This window comes from Ostrea edulis, chromosome 4 (assembly GCF_947568905.1).
Source record: "Ostrea edulis chromosome 4, xbOstEdul1.1, whole genome shotgun sequence".
In the NCBI taxonomy this organism is placed as follows: domain Eukaryota; kingdom Metazoa; phylum Mollusca; class Bivalvia; order Ostreida; family Ostreidae; genus Ostrea; species Ostrea edulis.
In genome coordinates, this window is record NC_079167.1 from 74,012,817 (window position 1) to 74,035,589 (window position 22,773).

The 22,773-nt window shown below is 36.6% G+C and overlaps 1 protein-coding gene across 2 annotated transcripts in view; it reads left to right on the plus strand.

The window, feature by feature from the left end:
- Positions 1 to 22,773, plus strand: part of LOC125668687 (uncharacterized) — a 95,137-nt gene that overhangs the window by 47,137 nt on the left and 25,227 nt on the right. For both annotated transcript variants that reach the window (XM_056163749.1, XM_056163750.1), the window contains 34 exons: positions 234 to 361; positions 478 to 645; positions 753 to 949; positions 2,041 to 2,177; positions 2,339 to 2,457; positions 2,812 to 3,018; positions 3,255 to 3,457; positions 3,745 to 4,552; positions 4,877 to 5,056; positions 5,478 to 5,668; positions 5,838 to 5,953; positions 6,224 to 6,342; positions 6,618 to 6,806; positions 7,162 to 7,385; positions 8,381 to 8,499; positions 8,712 to 8,830; positions 9,433 to 9,609; positions 9,997 to 10,184; positions 10,322 to 10,431; positions 10,523 to 10,626; positions 10,917 to 11,105; positions 11,603 to 11,781; positions 13,978 to 14,093; positions 14,602 to 14,729; positions 15,206 to 15,397; positions 16,032 to 16,195; positions 16,610 to 16,746; positions 16,996 to 17,090; positions 17,215 to 17,402; positions 17,866 to 17,996; positions 18,402 to 18,532; positions 19,532 to 19,738; positions 20,835 to 21,025; positions 21,207 to 21,340. In XM_056163749.1, coding sequence (XP_056019724.1) covers positions 234 to 361; positions 478 to 645; positions 753 to 949; positions 2,041 to 2,177; positions 2,339 to 2,457; positions 2,812 to 3,018; positions 3,255 to 3,457; positions 3,745 to 4,552; positions 4,877 to 5,056; positions 5,478 to 5,668; positions 5,838 to 5,953; positions 6,224 to 6,342; positions 6,618 to 6,806; positions 7,162 to 7,385; positions 8,381 to 8,499; positions 8,712 to 8,830; positions 9,433 to 9,609; positions 9,997 to 10,184; positions 10,322 to 10,431; positions 10,523 to 10,626; positions 10,917 to 11,105; positions 11,603 to 11,781; positions 13,978 to 14,093; positions 14,602 to 14,729; positions 15,206 to 15,397; positions 16,032 to 16,195; positions 16,610 to 16,746; positions 16,996 to 17,090; positions 17,215 to 17,402; positions 17,866 to 17,996; positions 18,402 to 18,532; positions 19,532 to 19,738; positions 20,835 to 21,025; positions 21,207 to 21,340 — 5,985 coding nt within the window. The remainder of the gene's footprint in view (positions 1 to 233; positions 362 to 477; positions 646 to 752; positions 950 to 2,040; positions 2,178 to 2,338; positions 2,458 to 2,811; positions 3,019 to 3,254; positions 3,458 to 3,744; positions 4,553 to 4,876; positions 5,057 to 5,477; positions 5,669 to 5,837; positions 5,954 to 6,223; positions 6,343 to 6,617; positions 6,807 to 7,161; positions 7,386 to 8,380; positions 8,500 to 8,711; positions 8,831 to 9,432; positions 9,610 to 9,996; positions 10,185 to 10,321; positions 10,432 to 10,522; positions 10,627 to 10,916; positions 11,106 to 11,602; positions 11,782 to 13,977; positions 14,094 to 14,601; positions 14,730 to 15,205; positions 15,398 to 16,031; positions 16,196 to 16,609; positions 16,747 to 16,995; positions 17,091 to 17,214; positions 17,403 to 17,865; positions 17,997 to 18,401; positions 18,533 to 19,531; positions 19,739 to 20,834; positions 21,026 to 21,206; positions 21,341 to 22,773) is intronic.

Here is a 22,773-nt window from a genome sequence, read left to right on the forward strand (position 1 = left end):
TAAAAATTAGGCTTGCAACTAAATTTTGATTTTGCCTGAAAATATGACACAATTTCAATGACCTATCAGTATACTCATTTTGATGGCTATGGAACGATACTTGTCATTGAATACTCAGATCCTGGAAATCTGATAGTAGTGCTATTTCTGAATTTAACATTTATACAGTGTAGAACTTTACGCTGCAGTTGAGTTGAGTAGTTAAATGAGTTGAGTGTATGAGTGTTTTATAGATGCAATGAAGGACATCATCGCTGAGTTCAAAGGTTACCCACAGATGGAGCTATTATTCAATCTCCTAGACCAGATGCCTCAATTCTATCAAACTGTGCTCTATAATTTCGTCAACCACATGGAAAAGGTATAGCTAAAAAATGTCACTGAGGCAAAATGAAATGAAAAAAATATTAGATTCTAATAATCTCCATTACTGTCTGTTGCTGTCAGATGAGTAAACAATATTTACATGTGTTTCAGATCCCAGGACTGGTTACTGTTTTATCCAAGGACTGGGCGGGGTTCTGTAACGAGACAGACAGACTTCTGTATGACGATCCATTACAGACGTTCAGTGTGAAAACATTCCTCCGTGACTTGTGCATGTTAGATTTTACAGAAATGATGAATGAAGTTGGGAGATTTCAGGTAAGTCATAGACAAAATATTTTAATGGTATACGACTTTCATCTGCAAATGCTTGACATTTTTTTTTTTTTTTTTAATTTCCCATATTTTTGCACAATATTGACCAGGTGTCCAACAGAACGGCTGTGTCTTCTCTGAATGTTAGTACGGGGTTAGAAGACATCATACAAAAGATAGAAGACATTGTCAAGATGCTGAATTCCTCGGACGTGGATAATCTTCCAAAGTTCATGAAGCTGGAAGTTTGGGCCAATGCATCCTCCATGTTTGCCAAGTCCCTGACAGATCCCCAGATGATCACAAAGTGAGTAGGGGAAAGGAGACTATTGTCGAGCATCTCGGAAAAGTTTTTGAATAAGTTTTAAGAACAATACTCTTACAGTATTAAATTGGGCCCCAGTGTCACAGATTTGGAGATTGTGTACTGAAAATTAACCAGTTAGTTCTGATAAATTTCAAACCTCTTATTTTCAATTAGAGTTATCAGGCCTTGATTCCAGAAATGTTAGAATTATTATTCAAATATATGCATTGATGGTCGGGAATGAGTGTCATCTGTTAGAATCTTTAGTTTTTTTTCTTTTCTCAAAAATCAAGCCCATATACTGTGGAATCATCACTGTTTGTGGGGGATTGATGTTCGTGGATTTCATGGGTCACTCTTATTCACGAATTTACGTGTCCTCAAACATTATTTAAAACCAAGTTGAGGTATATCTTCTAGTGAGATCATATTGCTAATACCCGCGAAATTACGTCCCCACGAACCAGCAAAATTTTGCTTACCCATGAACATTGGCCCCCACAAATTAAAATGATTCCACAGTTACTAGTACGCTCCATTTTGATTTTGGTGGTGTATATATATCGTTTCTTCTAATGACAATTTAAACATAGGTTTTACTGATGATAAAAAATATTTTTTAGTACATCCAGACTCTCTCCTTTCCTGTTGGTGCATCAGGCCTGTTAAAAAGTTCTGAATTAAGTTTAATGAATTTTTATCCTCTCGCAATTCATTGTAAGAGGGGATGTAGTAACTGGACCGTTTATGTGTATATGAGCTTGCGGACACTCTAAAGGCCACATTTTTTGCTCGATTGATTTAACATTTCACATGTAGCTTTGTTATCAAGAGAGAAAGGACCCTATTTGATTTTTGGGTCCAAAGGTCGAGGTCACTACGGAACTTTACAGGGGAAAAAATACATTTACTGATTGCCTACATTGCGGGGGATTCCCAGCTTTGCTGAACTCTTGTTTGAGAACAGGAGTTCTAAAGAAGAAAGTAGTATTAAATATATGAAATGTATACACATACTTCTAAAAGTGGTTAATGTATTTGTTTCAATTTCTTAAAATTCTTTTCCAATTGTTGTATGCTGTGTTTGACAGTTGGATAAGTGGAGGAGTTCTTAGTCTGGAGAGCCTGTTGTCGGGAGTGGACGGGGATCAGCAGATGATGCAGATCCTCGATGTCTCGTTCACGGTCATCCATTCAGTCTGGTCCAGATTCAGCAACCTGAGAAACGGTGAGACTTTACTGTGCCCAAATCTTGTACAGCTTTGTTTTGCGAAACTTTTCTTTCTTGAAGAAGGTAGTTTGCGGCAGTCAACAATATGGTTTTTCGTTTTGAAAATAAAGTATGAAATAAGGGACATGCTGACTGCATGATTTGTTTTGATGTCACAGATTCGGTGCTGGATATTATGGAGCTGCTAAAAGGAGCTGACAACACCAAGAAAATGTGGGAACTGGTGCAGCAGCCAGGCTCTATTGAAGTACTCATGCAGTCTGCCAACACACCACAGGTGCTCTCTCAAAGCAAAATTATCAGACAAATTACAATAAATCTTAATTTTAAAATGGGAAAATATGTTAATGACAAAATTGGTGTTGCCTTGAATACTATAGTTTCATGTATTTAAACATATATATACCCATCCTGATATGTAACTATTAATTACATTAAACAAATTTAGTTTTACTGATTTCATTTTGATTGCATAATTCAGTTGAATCTTAATTATTGATTTAGAATGAAATATCAAGTTTTTCAATCCCCATATACCAAAACTTGACTGATTTTTTTAAAGATAGATCTATCCATGAAAATATGGTATATATAAAAAACAAATTGAAATTGTTTTATTTGTGTTATACAGTTTAACCAGCTGGTTCAGAAGAATATGTCTGAGGCGCTGTTGGACCTCTGTGACCCGTCGAGGAAAATGTTTCGCCAGATCTTCGTGGTTCCTTCTGGAGTGAGCGTGAACCTAACTGACCTCCAGGTCCGACTCTGTGCAATCAATCTCACACAGCTAGCCACAGAATGGGAGGATATTATAGATCTGCACACCTTGCAACTTAAGGTAGGAATTTCAAGTTTAGGCAGACATGGACCTCAGGTCATATACACATTTGTATACAGATAAAGGTCTTAAAAATCCTTTACCCCATTCTTATAATGTTTGGACATTCGGTGTTTTGTGTAAAAACTGGCTGGTGTTAACCTACAGATACAATCTGCTGCACAGTAAATATAAATCTGTTCACTGATCTCTTCACATTCCAATAAGGTTTAAAATTGTTTAAATTTTTTGTGTAGATGGAGCCCGGTTACCATCCCTCATTAAACTGGACTGAGGTCACACTGTTTTATAAAGAGATGTCTCGCTCTGTGTCAGAATGGATCGTAAATCCCCCCATTGTGACGGGTTACCCCACACAGTGGGCAAATGAATCCTACTGGCTTCATGTGATCATGCAGCAACAAGCGTCCTCGTGGTCACTGACCAACATCACAACTCAGTAAGTTACGAAACACCATTTACACATAGCAAAGTAGCAACTCTCAACCGTAATATTTGGAACTTTTTCTGAGTATTCAAAAGATAGCTGTCATATGTAGATTTTTATCCAGAATCATTTCTGTAATGGATCCTTGACTGCTATCTTTATTAATGAAAGTTTTGATATGTGATACTTCAGATAATTTCATTATCAGTCTTGTGTCTTCAGAGGTTCTTCATTAGAATCAGTTATCAGTGCATGTCTTACCGCTCTATAGTAATTAATATTTTACTGATTATTTGAAGGTTGAAGAGCTTTCTGAATGCCATGTCACCATTCCTGGATCAGGAACCAATCAAAACGTACGGCTTATTTCTGGAAAAGCTTCTCAACCTGACAAATCAGGAGCTGGATATGATGGAGGGTAGGAATTTCACAAACCTACAGGATTTAGTTCACTTTGTCCCTGCCCTGGAGAGGTTGATGATGGCCCTGAACCTTAGTGAGGACATGGCAGAGCAGTTGATGATGGCCCCAATCAAAAACCCATCAGAGCTTGTTAAGATGATAACCAGTGACCAACCCTTGAAAATGCTCTGTTCTGCAGAATTCTGGCAAAACCTTGTTTCGTGGACCAATAGTACCAGTCCCTTGTCATCAGCACTGTGTCACCTGAACAACTCCGATGTTATCGCTGTGATTATTGATTCTCTCCGAGTCACAAACTTGGTCAAAATTCTGGAGAATGGAACATCGACTGAGAAACCAAACTGGATGAATATCATTAATGAAGTCATGCATATGGTCAAATCTCTTGAAGGATTAATGAACAACACCAGCTCCCATCTGAACTTAGAGAATGCGTTCAGCAACGTAATGAAGGCTTACACGACACAGAACAACACTAATGATTTTACAGCCCTGTTTAAAGTCTATGGTGAGCTGGCTATGATGTTCAACAACACAGAGGCGTGGCAGAAGGTGAACGAATTCTTACAGACCGGGGATCTACTGATGTCCTCCGCCATCAGATTCATTGACCGTCTGGTTACGCTTGACCCCGATGACATCACGGGAATTCTTCTAGGCCTAATGAAACCAAATGGTGTAAAGGTAGTCAGTTTATGCTGTTGATACCTGCCAGTGGTAGTGTACATTTGCTATTTGTTCATTTTCTCTCTTGTATAGCTCTGTAGCCCTATACATGTATTTGTATGTGTGTGTGTGTGTGTGTGTGTGTGAAAGAGAGAGAGAGAGAGAGAATGCCAGTACATGGTAAAGTTAAGGCATAATTAGGAAATGAAGATTTCTAAACATTTGATTTTAATAAGCTCAAGTTAAGCCAACACATTTAAGTAGATGAATCCTTGAAAATGATATACCTTTGAGAGCCTTTTTTAAAGGAGATTAAGATAGATGAAATACACAATTTTTCAGATTTCTGACCTGTTTATGAAGGACATGAGTCTGTGGGACCTCTACAACTTGACCTGTAATGCCACGGCCTGGAAGGAAATGTTCATGTTCTCGCCGTCCACCAACGTCACCGCCCTCGCCAACATGGTGTGCGTCATGAACGAAAAGGAGGCTTCCCAGTTCATTGCAACTCTCATGTTGGTATGGTACTTTTACCGCTCGAGCTTTAGAAAATCTAAATAAGTGAAATTCATTAAATACAGCTGGTTAATTAACAATCATCATCTCTCCATCTACAGAAGTGAAGTTTCAAATTTGCTGGATCTTTTATATATATTTAAAGATGCAGATGTTAGACTTTATATGCATGTTTACAATCTGTGGATAATATGCTTTCAGTATTCTTTATGGTGGATGCTTGGGAATGAAATCAATGATTTAAAACCAAGGGGCAATTGTTGTTTTCGTTCTAATGCATCTTTTTAAACAACTTAAACAGCAAAAACAGCATGTTGCCTGTTAATGAACCAGTGGCTATTATAGTATTTTCTTCAAAATTCATATGTCTTTCTGGAAATTGAGTTTGTATGTAATTGAACTGACATACTTTGAAAATTTACAGAGAAATCAGACCCTCTCCCCAGTTGATGTCCAGCAGTTCCTGAAGGTCGTGGAGAAATTTAATGATAAATTTGCGAAGATGCTGAATGAATCTCATGACATGTTTGGTATCAACATGACAGCATTTAATCAACAGCTGTTGATGGAAGTGGCTCAGCTCTCCAGCAGCACATCTCCAGTTATGATCAACAGGTATTATCAACATGTTCATCTCAGAGTGGATCAAGAAAATATCATCATCTTCATTTCAATTTTAAGTAAATTTCAACTTACATAATACAAAATTAAATAAGGTTAAAAAAAATTTATTGTCATTGGTATGATTTATGTTACATGTGTAGGTAATTCACGTCTTTTCCAGCCTTGAGAAATATTTTGCTGCTATGAATTCATCAGACTCGGGGGAGATTGCTGCCATAATTAATGGGATGTCACTGTGGCTCAAAATGTTGTCTGCCAAAATAGAAAACATTGCCAGTAAGTTAAACTTTAAGTAGTCACCAGTGTTTTATATGTATACATTTCTGTTTAAGATTGATACACAAATTAATGTTTTTTACAGTGCCAAAATTCCCTAAAAAAATTAATTTTGTAATTAAGAAACTGTGTAGTATGATGATTCTTATTGTTTATGGAGGCATGCCATTCTTTGATATATGCAGATGACATAAAAGACTTTGATTTTCATTGTTCTGATGGTACATTGATAGACCTCTCATCTTGTTTTTACTATGATTGTTCTTACAGACCAGCCCCTGAGTCTCGCGGTGATCTTGGGCGGGGCCAGCACAGATCCAGCAGTGGAGTTCATGCTGAGTAACGAGTTCCTTAACAGTATCGGAGACATCCAGGTCAACCCTGAACAGGTGGTGTATTAATTAGATCTAGGGCAATTAATGGCGGACAAAAGTAGAATTCTTTACATGTATTGTTAGAGAGAGAAATACCATACTCTATTGTGTCAGTCAGTCTTTTCTTCAGTCTGTTGGATTATCATCTATCATCAAAAGTTTTATAATATTTTCCCACATTTATTTGTTGAGTGCTATATTACTGCTTTTTATATATACTTTTCAGCTTATGCTTGGCAATTTTTTTCTGTTGAAATAGTTTGGTTTATTCTGTTCTCCCCTTTTCTTAGTTGTCCTCGGCTCTCCAGAGTCTGTCGTCTTCGGATCATGTCTGTGAGGCAATCCTACAGTCCCTGTCTACCCCTGCAAACAACGCCACCATGATCCATCTCCAGAATTTACTCTGCACTCTTAATCAGTCCTCTCTATTGAATGCTGCCATGACGGGGTTCCTGGCCAATTACCAGTTTGCTAAACAGGTACTGACTTTCTCCAGGAGAAAAAATATTTAAAGAAGATTTTTCTGCATTCATCAACTGTATCAGCTTTCATTAAAAATTGAAATCAAAGGAATTTAATCATACTCGGGACGTACTGGTTTATATTTAAAAGATAGATTTAAAGAGTTACTTTGAATCACATCACATATGGTTATATATTACAGAAGAAATATTCGAAATATTAAAAGCAATGACAATTACCTAAATTAAAAAGAATTCCAGGGTTGTTGTTTTTTTTCCGTGCTTGTCATTTGTTCCTTTTGATGTGCACTCTTCGTGTTATGTTAATATAAAACATTCTTCATTACTTAACATATGTGCTGAAATTTCACAGTTCCAGGCAGTTATAGACGAGTCACTGGCGGGACGGGCTGCCCTGGATCTTGAGGGATATAATGAAGCGTCCATTGCTCTGAACACTGCTATTAATCACTTGGTCACGAAAAACTGGGCGGGACAGGGCCTGGACAGTATCTTCAATGTCTCCGCTCTGCTGAATTCCATACAGCGACTAGAAACAGCCTTCCAAAGCTCGATGAGTGAAAACCTACTGAAGATGTAAGTCTGATTAAACCTACTGAAGATATAAGTCTGATAAAACCTACTGAAAATGAAGTCTGATAAAACCTACTGAAGATGCAAGTCTGATAAAACCTACTGAAGATGTAAGTCTGATAAAACCTACTGAAGATGTAAGTCTGATAAAACCTACTGAAGATGTAAGTCTCAGATAAAACCTACTGAAGATGCAAGTCTGATAAAACCTACTGAAGATGTAAGTCTGATAAAACCTACTGAAGATGTAAGTCTCAGATAAAACCTACTGAAGATGTAAGTCTGATAAAACCTACTGAAGATGTAAGTCTGATAAAACCTACTGAAAATGTAAGTCTGAAAAAACCTACTGAAGATGTAAGTCTCAGATTAAACCTACTGAAGATGTAAGTCTCAGATAAAACCTACTGAAGATGCAAGTCTGATAAAACCTACTGAAGATGCAAGTCTGATAAAACCTACTGAAGATGTAAGTCTGATAAAACCTACTGAAGATGTCTGACTAAACCTACTGAAGATGTAAGTCTGATAAACTTACTGAAAATGTAAGTCTGATTAAACCTACTGAAGATGTAAGTCTGATTAAACCTACTGAAAATGTAAGTCTGATAAAACCTAGTGAAGATGTAAGTCTCAGATTAAACCTACTGAAGATGTCTGATAAAACCTACTGAAGATGTAAGTCTGATTAAATCTACTGAAGATGTAAATCTGATTAAACCTACTGAAGATGTAAGTCTGATAAAACCTACTGAAGATGCAAGTCTGATTAAACCTACTGAAGATGTAAGTCTCGGTTCTCTTTTCTATCTTTCAAATTCTGACTGCATTATTTTAGTTTTCCATTGCCTCATTCTCTTTTTTTTTTTATTCGAATTCTGACTTCATTATTTTAGTTTTCCCATCTTTTTGATGAAATGCATTTTCATTTGATATTGCTAATTTTGTTGTTATTGTGCATAACTTTGGATCAGAATGGACATATTTGGTATTTACAGGACACCAGTGCTTCTGCAGTCTACCCTGGGAGCCGTTCCTGACCCTTCAGTAGCTAGAATCATCATGACTCTCAACACATTCCTAGAGGTCGCCAACGAGAAATTCCGATTCCTCCATGGTAAAGTAACAATCCCTGTACAATTAAGTGGTATAACTTTATTACCGGTAGTCAAATGGTAATATTACCGGTAGTCAAATGGTAATATTACCGGTAGTCAAATGGTAATGTTATTACTTTTAGTCAAGTGATGATGACATTATTACTTGTGGAAGAATTTATTGTTTACTTCTTGCTAGACGTTTACATAGTTAAGTACACTGATTTTTCAGGATCTTTGGGGATTAACAATGTCCTCCAGAACTCCACTGGTTTGATACAATACTACAATGCTATAATGATTCTCACCAACAGTACAATTGAGGAGGTTCAGAAAATGAATTTTACTAAGGTATAGTCCATTCTTCTTGTATAATTTTTTTAATTTCTTCCCAATTTTAGACTTGGAAAATGTTTTAAAGGAGAAAATTTGATTAGGATATTTTGATTGCATGATGTGTTATTTATGAAATCTAATCAGTTTAAACATTAAATACATCCTCATTGAATATGATGTACAGTAAAACTGGGTTACAAACACATTTATAATGAAATATCTCTTACAGCAAAATTTTTTATCCCTGTAGTTTTGAAAATTATGAACTTATTAGATATAATGAATTACGTTGACAGCGAATAAACTCACTCATGCCCAGCTCTTTGCCATAAGCATGTTTTACTGTCCTTATTTCCTTGATATGTTTTGTTAAAAAATGTAGCCATACATTGATTAAATACTTTAAAGGTGTACATGTTTTTTGTTGCAGCTGATAGACTCTCTGATGAACATTGATTAAATACGTTAAAGGTGTACATGTTTTTTGTTGCAGCTGATAGACTCTCTGATGAACATTGATTAAATACGTTAAATATGTACATGTTTTTGGTTACAGCTGATAGACTCTCTGATGAACTTTGGTTAAATACGTTAAATATGTACGTTTTTTGTTACAGCTGATAGACTCTCTGATGAACATTGGTTCTATTGAGAACCTCTGTAAACACAGAACTGTCCAGCAATACTTCGGACTGCCCGCCGACTCGCCGTGGATCCCCGTCCTGTGTGCTGATTATATTGGACTGTTGAGTTCTCTAGACAATCTGACTGATTCCTCATATATTTCAAATCAAGTAAAGAAAGTTTTCATTGATAAGGTCTAACAAAATTAATCATCTGGTTCTCAGGCCACTTCTTAAAAAAAAAAAAGTTGATGGACTCTTTTTCCCGTGTGACCATGACATGGAGGGGGGGGGGGTGTGTGTGTAAATGTTTAGTTGTAAAAATATCTAGATATCCGTAAGCCACCATTTATAATGGCAGAATAAATTTACAAACAGTGCACTGGGTCCCCTATCACACACCAAGGTAAACATGGGCAGATCTGAAAACCAGATAATTAATTTGATTAAGCCTCAATAAAGATTTTAGATTTTAAAAGTGATTATTGTGTTACAAGTTACCATATAGATGAATTCATTAATCCTGTTCATGATACAATGTTTTCTCTCTGCCAATAGTTGATGGAAATCTGGAATTCTACTGGACCGGTGGACGTAAACTGGGCTAGCCTCAGTAAAAACATGGACACCTTCACTTCTTCTCTCTCAGAACTGCTCAAGGCACCACCTACATTTTCACTGACCTCAATACTGGATGCCAACCGCACCATGAACATGATCTCCGAGTTCATTAACGATCCCCAGAGGTACAGAGGATAGGGCCACTCATTCAGCTTCATCAATTGTGCAAATTTCCCTTATTTTCCCCATACCCTCATAATGCAAACAACCTAGAATTTTATGAAATAAGGAGTATATATCTCTTTTTTTTCTCGTATTTTAGAATCGTTGAGTTCATACTACAAACCAGCATAATGGACAAGTTGCCCCCTCTACCTGAGACCTTCCGCGGAATGTTCAATGTCCTGACAGAAATGCTGGCGTTTTTAGATGGTAAGTGCCCATCTGAGCAGCCTGGCGTATCCGGCTCTCTCTACTGTAAATCTACATGTATTAATGGATTGTTTTTGTTTTGTTGATACAGATACACAGAATGTGAATGGACTTGCAGAGGTTTTCAAAACTTGGTCTTCGGTGAATACAAGATATGAACTTGCATCCAGTCGCTTTAATAAGCTTGTTACCTTGGTGAGTGGAGTGCTTCGTTAGATATGTTTTTACACCCATGTTATTCTTAGTAGTGGAAGTATTCCAATAGTGGCTGCAACATACTGAAAAATGCGTACATTTAACAGATGTTAAATCTGAATGTGAGTCTAGGATTCTAACAAATGATTTTGTTTTCACTCCATGAGGTCATCAAATGGATTTCTTAGGCAACAAAAGTCATTGCAACAAACCTATTCCCCTCAATAGATTTCCCAGTGTTCATTAAATGAAGAGTGCACCAGTACTGACTATTCTTTTTGTTGATCTAGCTTGAGGATCCACAGAAGATGACCGATTTCTCTCAGGTTTTCTGTAACCCCGGGATAATCACCCAACTCCAGACCTACTTCTCCACCAGTGCCTCAAACGTTTCGAACATCTTATGCACCAAGTCGCCAGACACCTGGTACAAAGAACTCCGGGATCACCACATTCCACAGGATGTCTTCACTAATTACGTAAGTATCCAGGATCACTACATTCCACAGGATGTCTTCACTAATTACGTAAGTATCCAGGATCACTACATTCCACAGGATGTCTTCACTAATTGTGTAAGTATCCAGGATCACTACATTCCACAAGATGTCTTCACTAACTACATAAGTATCCAGGATCACTACATTCCACAGGATGTCTTCACTAATTACGTAAGTATCCAGGATCACTACATTCCACAGGATGTCTTCACTAACTACATAAGTATCCAGGATCACTACATTCCACAGGATGTCTTCTCTATGAATATCCTCAAATCAACCAATGTATGAAAAACGTTAATGTGGTAGATATCATTGTTGTATAAAGCACAGCAGTCAAATGGAAGGAGTCATTAAATACCAGACCTGGACAACTTAATAAAATCATAAAGACATATACCCCACAATGTACACTTAATGTTTATCATGTTACTTGAAGGCTTGCTGAGATTTATAGAATGCGATTTTTTTATCAGATATTGGCAATATACAACACAGAGAGAAGCGTAGACCTAGTTCCAGATCCGGCTCCGATTCCCTGGAGTGAATTGCTTAAGGAGGTCAAGAAAATCTTGGCAGCCATAACTTCTGATAATCAGATCGACTGGGAGCATTTCCTTAGTCAAGGGACACCAGTTAATCAAACAATTCAACAGTAAGTACATCTATTATATTATTATAACCCCTGCAAATGAAATTTGGGGAAGAGTTATATATTTTGCCCGTATGTAGAAGCATTTTGTCTGGAGATTTTCTCCGAGACTTTTCATTCTCTTTTTACAGTTTTCAGATTGATTCATGCAATTTTGAGAAAGTGATGACCAATTATAGTTGTTTTTTATGATATTTCTATATATCTATATTACAAATGGCATTTTCCTCTATGAACCAACCAATTTCAGCACGCGACACAATCCGTTCACATTGACTATGAACAGATTATGAACTAGCTTAAAGCATGCGACTGAGAGAGCATAATGATTTGAAAAAAATACAAAATCTGTTACAAAGATCTCACAAGTCACACCTTTGGATTAAGATTGTAAACTTTCGTGGATTATCATCCCAATCTTGCGGTCTCCTACCTCCAAAATACAGTGCACCTTGCAATGTTGATAAAAGGCAGGGTGAGACGAAGTGTGACATCATGTCTATGTGTTGACGTATGTCACAATAACTACTGTGACAGAGGCTAGGAGTTCGTTTTATGCAACAAAATAGAGGCAATGTAAACAAACGGTGTTTTAGTAAATGAATATAAATATAAGAAATGAACATCACTTTTGAGCTGTTCATGGTCAATATGAACGGATTTGGATTTAAGGCAAATTCTCACAGAATTTGCCTCAAATCCAAATTCGTTCATATTGACCATGAACAGCTCAAAAGTGATGTTCATTTCTTAAATGTTCTACCACTATCTCCTTCCCAACTAACAACTTCAGGGTTTACTGACTTTACCATGGCTGTCTATTTGGATCTTCATCCACTTTCTGTTATCTGGATAATTCAAATAGTCTCTCCATCTGTATGTCTCTGCTTTTTGTTCATTGTTAAAAAATATTCAGTAAGCTGGCCACATTCAAAGCTCCAAAGAGCAATGAGTCACAACATCTTGTGGCTCATGGGCATATTTAAAGCATACACTCTACTTGTGGCTCATGGGCATATTTAAAGCATACATTCTACTCAGTGACCAAAGAGCTTTATGTGTATTGAAGCTCACACGACTTTCTTGCTTTCCATGACAAGATTAGAATCTACCCCAATACTTATCATTTCCATTAGTGGAACTCTTCAAATTAAAGGCGCGTAAAATCGTGCTACCGGGACAACATACATAAACATTACTTAGGCATACGTAATATAAATTATGGTATCGAATACATATTATAACGGACTGCAAACCACGACACTGATTAAAATTCTAAAGGTAAATTTAGGAATTGATTATTCTTACAAGAAAACAGACGAACTTATTAAACTATGTGAAGGAGTGCAGGTGCTAAATCTGCCAAATCTGACCCATATAAAGCATCAATCGCAAGAAGAACTGTGAAGGGAAAAACCAATATGCACATCCGACACAATAACTTTTCTTGTAATTAATGGGATTCATGTGTTATTAAAATTATTCTGTCAGATTATGAAGACATTCTATTTTATCATACAATTTGGACAGATTCATATGGCATGGAATTTGTAATCGTTCATGTACCCCCCCCCCCCCCCCCCCTCTCTCTCTCTCTCATTTTCCAATATTTTAGAATAAGTTATATATTTTCCAAACTGCATTTTTTTTAGACGTTTATAACACTAATTAACACAACAAATGCGTTTCAAACTGCATCTTAGCTATTTTGAAAATTACAAAATATTTATTGACTTTGGACAGAGAACATCGTTGTTTGGAATTTTCAAAATAGGTGTAGTAGAGTTTAAAAAAACAAAACATGTAACATCCTTGATAAACTAGTGTTAGAACATTTTAAAAATGCAGTTTGACCAATGGCTATTTTATTTTAAAATACACCATGTACTTTAATTTTTAAAAAAAAGGGGGGGGGGTTGCTATGAACGTTTCATTTATGTCCCAGTAATCTCGCACTTGCTCGCGAGACTTGTGCATTTTCTTACCAATGACGCACAAGAGTCATCAAAGCGCGATAACTCTAATGAGCTGGTAATGAGAAGTATAGGAAAGCCATGCAGGGTGGGAGGGGGTCAGGATAGTCGTGTCAGTCCCATAAGGACAGGTCTGTTTACTTGCAGACAGTACATCTTATACTGTTTCTGCTTTTAGAATTATGGACTGGATGAAGTTCTTATATTATACTGTTTCTGTTTCTAGAATTATGGACTGGATGAAGTTCTTCGAGCAGGAGTTTCACATGGGCATTAAAGAGTTCTTGAATATTTTTGTCCCGATCAGTGAGATGATTGACAAACAGATGGATAAAATCAGAGGTAATTGTACGATTATGCCACATTAGGCTTACCAATCAGAGGTAATTGTACGATTATGCCACATTAGGCTTACCAATCAGAGGTAATTGTATGATTATGCCACGTTAGGCTTACCAATCAGAGGTAATTGTACGATTATGCCACGTTAGGCTTACCAATCAGAGGTAATTGTACGATTATGCCACGTTAGGCTTACCAATCAGAGGTAATTGTACGATTATGCCACATTAGGCTTACCAATCAGAGGTAATTGTACGATTATGCCACATTAGGCTTACCAATCAGAGGTAACTGTACGATTATGCCACATTAGGCTTACCAATACTTTTTTCCCCATTTGTGTTGCAGAGATAGCATGGGGATTTACTAAAATTATATGTGTCTGTTTTAAAATGCGCAGGTTAATTGCATTTCTGATTAAGAGTCTTTGTTGACTGGTTATAAGATATACAACACAAAGATAAGATGTTGGGATGTGTTAATTGGTAATGAAACATTTATTTTCTAGGATTTGGCCATGATGTTCCTATGTCTGCACTTTTACCTAACAGCACAAGTCTGGCCCATCTGATGACAGATGAAATGAAACAACCTTCTGCAGCTATTTTTGCCGCCGCCATGGTTGCTCCTGAGAAGGTACATACTAAAACATGATATTTAGAGGTTGTATATTTAAGATATGAATTTCATTTTTGAAAATACATGAGGGTGTGAACTGCGACATTTTATGCCAGCATTCTTTATGTTAGTGCTTCGTGAAAAGTATGCCGCCATTAAGCATTGCAGTTAAAGACCTTATTACCCTCCAGTATTTTCTAAAAGGAAATTTATTTCTTATATTTACAATTTAATCTACTTTGATTTCTGTCTAAATTCCCAGCCGTTAAAATAGACCTATATACATTCTATTAAAATTCATATGCGTATTGTTCACAACTACATCACATTGAAGGAAATGGCTATCTACAATTGTTAAAAAGATATCAATATCAAGGCAAATTAACAATTGAAATGCAGATATCTTTATAACGTACATACTTTAATTCTTTTTGTCTTTCTGTGATCATGCAGTACTCAATGCACTTAATGTTGCTAATTGTTCTTATTCACAGCTGATGGACCTGATAATGAAGGGCACCTGGAATGACACACTTTGTAACTTGACCCAGTTCAAGGCTACTTTCACTTTCTCATCTGGGACAGAAGTGGAGAAAATCCAGTCTGACCTCTGTAACGAAATCCAGGAACCAGCCTCATACATCAACAAACTTTTGAAGGACATAAATATCATGGGCATCCAGAAGGTGAACTGTCTGACAGAGTTTGTAAAGTCTTGTTCAGTGAGAGGGTCAGAGTTTGTAAAGTCTTGTTCAGTGGGAGGGTCATGACCTCAAAGGTGCAGGTCACATGTTATTGTATGATAATCCATTAACGATGTGGTCGGTGTATGTGGGTTATACGTAATTTCTGATGGTGAAACTTGCCATGTGTGAGTCTAAATTAGAATCTGCAGTTATATATTCAAGACATTCACAAATATTTATGATCATTTAATCATTAATAAAATGGAAATTTATGATGATAGTTATAACTTCTCACTTTCAGATTATTTATGATTATGACAGTCATTTGATATCATATGAACAGTATTTAAATGACAGTTATTCGATATCATATGAACAGTGTATTTACTTATTCATCTAGTGAAACAAATATGTGCAGCGGGTCTTAATTCTTAGGCCACATTTGCAACATGCACTTTCCTCAACAAAGATAAAGTGTAGAACTTAAAATCATGATTTAAAGCATAGGTGTAGCATTACGAGGAAGCTCAGCCACATACTCCACAATGAATTAAAACCTAGTAGAGCGACAGAGAACGTACCTAATTTACGACACAGACAATGACAAGGGGTGCTATTTTTGTTGTTATTATAGGTGGTCAGTGAGCAGCAGGATTATGACTGGCAGGCTGTGCAGACCGCGGTCACTAAACTCGTAGACAATATCGTCTCCATCCAGAAAATCAACATCTCTGACGACCTGTCATCCTGGGTGAGGCCTGTGATGGACGTGTTCACTATGGACCTCATAACGGAAGGGTAAGTGACGTCGCTAATGAGAGTTACATGCTCAAATCTGTTCGTGGAATATATACGCGTATTAAACATGTGCCACTTCCTGAATGCTCCTTGAGAGTTGCATGGTCAATTTAAATCTGTTCGTGGAATATACACGCGTATTAAACACATGCCACTTCTTGAATGCTCCTTGAGAGTTGCATGGTCAATTTAAATCTGTTCGTGGAATATCCACGTGTATTAAACACGTGCCACTTCCCGAATGCTCCTTGAGAGTTGCATGGTCAAATCTGTTCGTGGAATATACACGCGTATTAAACACGTGCCACTTCCTGAATGCTCCTTGGTTATATTTGTCTCAAAATTTATAAAATGTTGAAAATACCAGTTTGTCTCTGTTACAGATTTTAAACTGAATAATTTTGTTTTCTACAGTAACCTGGAGGGCACATGTAATCGCCTCGTGATGTACGGCTCTCACTCCGAGACTTACAGGAAGGACGTAGAACCAGTATTACTGGCCATCAGCAACAACATGCTGTCCGCTAAAATACAGATACAGCTGCAACTAGGTCTGATGTTACACCATAGAAAAATATCCTTATTTCTATAAACAAATACCTACAAAATATCCTATCTATAAACAAATACCTACAAAATATCCTATCTATAAACAAATACCTACAAAATAGCCTATCTATAAACAAATACCTACAAAATAGCATATTTATAAACAAATACCTACAAAATAGCCTATCTATAAACAAATACCTACAAAATAGCCTATCTATAAACAAACTTCATGCATATATTCATTTCAGATTTTGAAGATTTCTTGTGTGATATTTCGAGTTTGAATATGTCGTCTCTACTTCACAATTTGGAGTCAAAGAACATATCACAGTCTATCCAAGAGGTGAGCATCCTGGTACAATGTATATTATCTCTTATACTTGATCTAGTTCTATTTTTCATATTGTATGGTATTGAACTTTTTCTAATGGTGACCTTGATACTTACAATAATTGTCCATTTTACAGTACATCAACCTGATGGTTTACCAAAATGCATCCAGGTTTGAGTGTCATTCAATGTTTGCGACAATGAATGATGTTACAAAACTGTTCGAGAAGTTGATCAATCAAACGTTTCAAGATAGCGGTAGAACCATGCAGTGTCTAGAACAGATTCCCATGCTGCCATCCAAAATATTCTCTGGAGACTTCATGTGAGTTTTGTGATTGGAAACTTTTTCAGGCTCGTCCATACTTTTGAAATCGGTGTTTTTCGTCTTTTTATACGTCTGTATGTTCTTGAGTTTTATAATGATGTTGGGTTCTGTTCTGACCTTATGAACTGAGACATGATTTGTACATTTTTAAATTTTGGAAATCGTCTGTGCCCAAAGGAAAAGTGGGACTGTCAGCAAAAGATTATCTCTACTTTAGAAAATAGTAATAAGGCCTTAATATTGTTTAAAATGAAAACTCTTATCATAACCTGTTATGGCAACATAGCTCTACACAGTTGTCTATGAATGCCCAGTCCTGTCACACACTCACTGCTTGCAGACGACGTGTTCTGGCAACATGGCTCTACACCATACTGTCCTCTTGTCAGTCCCCTATAAGATTTAAGATTTACACTAATATGATCAGTAAATGAAATTATGTATCTTAATTTTTATACAGGGAAACCATTAAATCCTTCTCTCGTCTGATGGTGGACGGAATGACTGTTTTCAGTCAACCGTTTATGCAGAACAATGACGTCCTGCGCATGATTACATCTGTGTTCCAGAAACTATCTACCGACGATCTCGGTAAGTCCATGAATATAAGCTAGAGACTAGCAACAAACGATTTTAATAAGTCCTAGCGACAAATGGTCTCTGTGACAATAAATCTTAGCTAAAGACAATCACTGTTAGTGTGTTAATACAAGAGACTATAGCTACAAACCATTTCAGTAAGTCCTAACTACAAACGATCTTTGTAAATCCTATCAACAGATGACCGTCAGTATTAAGTCCATTATTACAAGGTTCTAATATCTTATTGGGTGGACAGCGCAGATTTTTTTATGTGAAATATGATAGATATTTCTAAGAACACGATTTTTATACTGGCAAGTGAGGAAAGTCCCACCTGTTTGTTTTCTAGGATCTAGTAAAACACAATACTGTGTATGTTTATATTTCATGAAAATCAATTAATGTCAATTTCAGCATCAGCCGGAGTCCTGGTTTCAAATCTCATGAGTGCAAATTCTACAATAGCTGAGAAATTACAAGACATTTTAAAGCTAGCACCAGAGGCCTCTTCAGTGTTCCTAAATACTACCATCAAACCAGAATTTGTAAGTACAAAATAGTACAATCAAACCAGAATTTGTAAGTACAAAATACTACAATCAAACCAGAATTTGTAAGTACAAAATAGTACCATCAAACCAGAATTTGTAAGTACAAAATACTACAATCAAACCAGAATTTGTAAGTACAAAATAGTACCATCAAACCAGAATTTGTAAGTACAAAATACTACAATCAAACCAGAATTTGTATGTACAAAATAGTACAATCAAACCAGAATTTGTAAGTACAAAATAGTACAATCAAACCAGAATTTGTATGTACAAAATAGTACAATCAAACCAGAATTTGTATGTACAAAATAGTACAATCAAACCAGAATTTGTATGTATAAAATACTACCATCAAACCAGAATTTGTAAGTACAAAATGTTCTTCTAAATTTTCAATTTAGTGTTTCATTTCATGTTCTCTATAGTCCCCAAAACTGAAGGTCTGTCTGTGCATTTAACCAGCAAATGAATTTTGAACTTTACAAATAGCTAAAGCGTTCATATTTGATGAATTGAAAGGCTAAGGTCAAATTCCTTTTAAGTTCAAGGTTATGATCATGTTAAGTTTGATGATATCTATTTTTCTATAAGACGTAGTGATTGTCAAGGGCATGATGCATCACTAGTATGCCCTGTGGTATCGGTGGTTTTCTTTTTATTGAGAAAGATTTGTTTTTATTGAGAAAGATATTGCCTTCTGAAATAGCTAACATTTTGTCATTAAAGCATGTATATTACTATGCACAGGGAAATATTTACCCTCGTTTTATTTTCACCCCTTTCGCCTTCATCAGTACATGGATTTTAAGACTGGGCGGAACTGTTTTCTGTCTTGTATCTCTTCTATCACAACTATAGGTCGGAACGAATTGAAAACGAGGTGAACCCATTTGCAAGTGTAGAAGGGCGAAAATAACACAAGGGAAAAAATAACCCTGTGTACAGTAGTATGAGAAGGAAGTGTCAATGAAATAAATTTTTGTGTTGTAGATAAACATGCTAATGAACAACTCTGCTGAGGCTGGCCTGATTTTGTGTGAGCCTGACAAACTGAAAGACTACCTAGAACTGCCAAAGGAGCTCAAGACGTCCATTCACAATGTCTCCTTAGCATTATGTGGAACAGATCCAGCACAGGCAGCAAACACAGCTAAAATTATCAGCGATCTGCTGGCCGTTACTTCCACGGTCGTAAACGTAAGCCTAGTGACTAAAATTATCAGCAATCTGCTGGCCGTTACTTCCACGGTCGTAAACGTAAGCCTTGTGACTAAAATTATCAGCGATCTGCTGGCCATTACTTCCACAGTGGTAAATGTAAGCCTAGTGACTAAAATTATCAGCAATCTGCTGGCCGTTACTGGTCGTAAACGTAAGCCTTGTGGCTAAAATTATCAGCAATCTGCTGGCCATTACTTCCACAGTTGTAAATGTAAGCCTAGTGACTAAAATTATCAGCAATCTGCTGGCCGTTACTGGTCGTAAACGTAAGCCTTGTGGCTAAAATTATCAGCAATCTGCTGGCCATTACTTCCACAGTTGTAAATGTAAGCCTAGTGACTAAAATTATCAGCAATCTGCTGGCCGTTACTTCAACAGTCGTATTAACGTAAGCCTTGTGACTAAAATTATCAACGATCATCTGGCCGTTACTTCCACAGTCATAAACGTAAATCTTGTGCAGACTAGACATGTAGTGGGAGGGTGAGAAGATCATGTGGGCTATGAATCTTTTATTACACAAGGTTTAATTAAACTAAAATAACAACACAATTATTTACAATAATTGTAAAATAATTAATTTTCATGGGGCCCAGGGATAGATATTTCGGTGTTGTTACATGTAGTTTGACACAACCTACAGATTGAAATTCTGTGCAGAAAAGCAACAAATTAGAATTCTTTACAGACACAAAACAGCAAAGTACCTTCACAAATGACAAATCTTTAACCATGATCTATGAGCATGCTAATTTTTTCTTAACTTTGAAAATCTGACAACATTAAGTACATGAGAAAAACATATAATTGTTTTTTCTTTTAAATGTGTTATGCCACAGTGAGTTGCTTGAAAAGTTGAATGAAAGAAGATGCAGAATTGAATTACATCGTGAAAGTTATAGTAATAATATATTTGGCTATCAGATGAGGTTCTTATTTTGAGTACTAGGCCATGCAGTAAAATGACACACTCTTTGATTACCTTTCCAGTCCAATGATTTGGCTATCAGATGAAGGTCTTATTTTGAGTACTAGGCCAGTAAAATGACACACTCTTTGATTACCTTTCCAGTCCAATGACTTTGGCAGTCCTGATTGGTGGAACCACATAGCTGGAGATATTTCTGACATCATCGGTAAGGTGGAGAAACTGGGCTTGTTTAACCTGACCTCCATCGACCTGGCCAGCGTAGACATTAAGACTGTTCTACCGTACCTGCAGGAGCTGATCTACAGGAACGGGCCAGATGCCCTCGCAGACAGGTAAAACATTTCCTGTAGATTTCGCAGCATAAAATATATGCTTCCTACATCACTGTAAGATAAACAGAAGTGAGAGATATATTTAAATTCTTAAAGCTTTCGTAGATTGTACTGGATCACAGTGTATATAAATCTAAAAGAATGTTAACTATAAATGATTGGGAGTAATTTTCACCCACAGTTTGGTTGAGCTTCTAGATGATTTCAAGCCCCTGATGAATGATTCCTTCCTGAGTAGTGTGGCATCGGATATCGAGGTCATCATAAGAGGGCTGACCTCACTGAAGGCCATCAGAAACTTCATACCCAGGACAGGTAAAAGAAAAGTTCATAAGCTTGGAAATATTAATCTACACACTCTTCTCTCAAATGTTCATCATTATACAACATTAATGGTTTTCTGTATACAGGAAAATATTCGCCACGTTTTTATTTCGGCCCCGTTGCCAGTGGGCAAATTTAAGGCTTAATGAATTCAAATTCTCTGGACTCTTAATTGTTATAATTTTCTGCGTCTTGGCGAATTCAAAATGGAGGAAAACCATTTGTAGAAGGACGAGAGAGAAAACACGGGAAGAAAATAAGCCTGTTTACAGTATGTCATTGTGATAATTAACTCATCGGTGGCCTAGTGGTTAGGCCGTCAGACTCTCGACCGAAAGGTTGTGGGTTCGAGTCCTGGCCGTGGCAGGGCTGACGTTGTGTCCTTGGGAAAGGCACTTTACATGAATTTCCTCACTCCACCCATGTGTAAAAGGGGTACCTGGCTATAGACAGTGAAAGATATTGTTAGAATGTTAGTGCTCTAGCGCCTGTAATGGCAGCTTGCACTGTATGCTTCCCAGGAAGCTGAGAAAGTTCTAGATTGATATAAGGTCTGCCGGGGTAATAATTACATATTATAAAGCGCTTTGAGCAGCATACGCTGGAAAAGCGCTGTATAAAAACCAATCATTATATTATAACATGTGTAATATACAGTATGTTATTGTGATAACATGTGTAAATATATGTGCCTATTCCTAATCAAAGTTTTTACAGACATTTTTCTTGACAAATCTAACTAAATGCTGTTTTGTATTTACATATTTATTCAATGTCTTGCTGATAATCATGAACATTTTTATTGTATATTTACATATTCCGTTGGTGATAAGGCCAAAATAAAAATATTGTTTGTTTCCCCTCGCCCGACCGAGTCTGAAAATTCACACCGACCCATAAGTTTTTATTACGCCATTCTGGTGAAGTTTTTTTTTTAATTTTAAGAAAAGTTCAAGGTCGTTTCTGGTGCAGATCAGTATTTTATAATGACAAAAATTTTCTATATCTTCTTTGGTTTCAATCCAAAATTAAAAAATAATAATACAAATACAGGAGGTGTTCTGGTCCGAAATCTAGAAATTTCGCCCCCTCCAGCTGGAGGCGGCATTCTCTGGTTGATTTCAAATACTTACAAGCCGAATTCAATTTTAAGCTCATAACTAATCAATAAAACGATTCTTCTTGTACTTACTAATATCGATTTTATGGGTTCTTTCATCACATAAACAGTCTCTTGAAAACATTTTATCAAACTGTCGAGCTTTGTTTTGAGTCACGAGACTCGTTTGCTCAAATGGCAGTGAAAATTCGGTTGACTACAATTGTTGGCTTCTGTTTAATATCGAATTTTGGATTGATATTTTCTTTTAATCGATATTAATAAGTACAAGAATCATGATTGTTTTATTGATTAGTTACAAGTG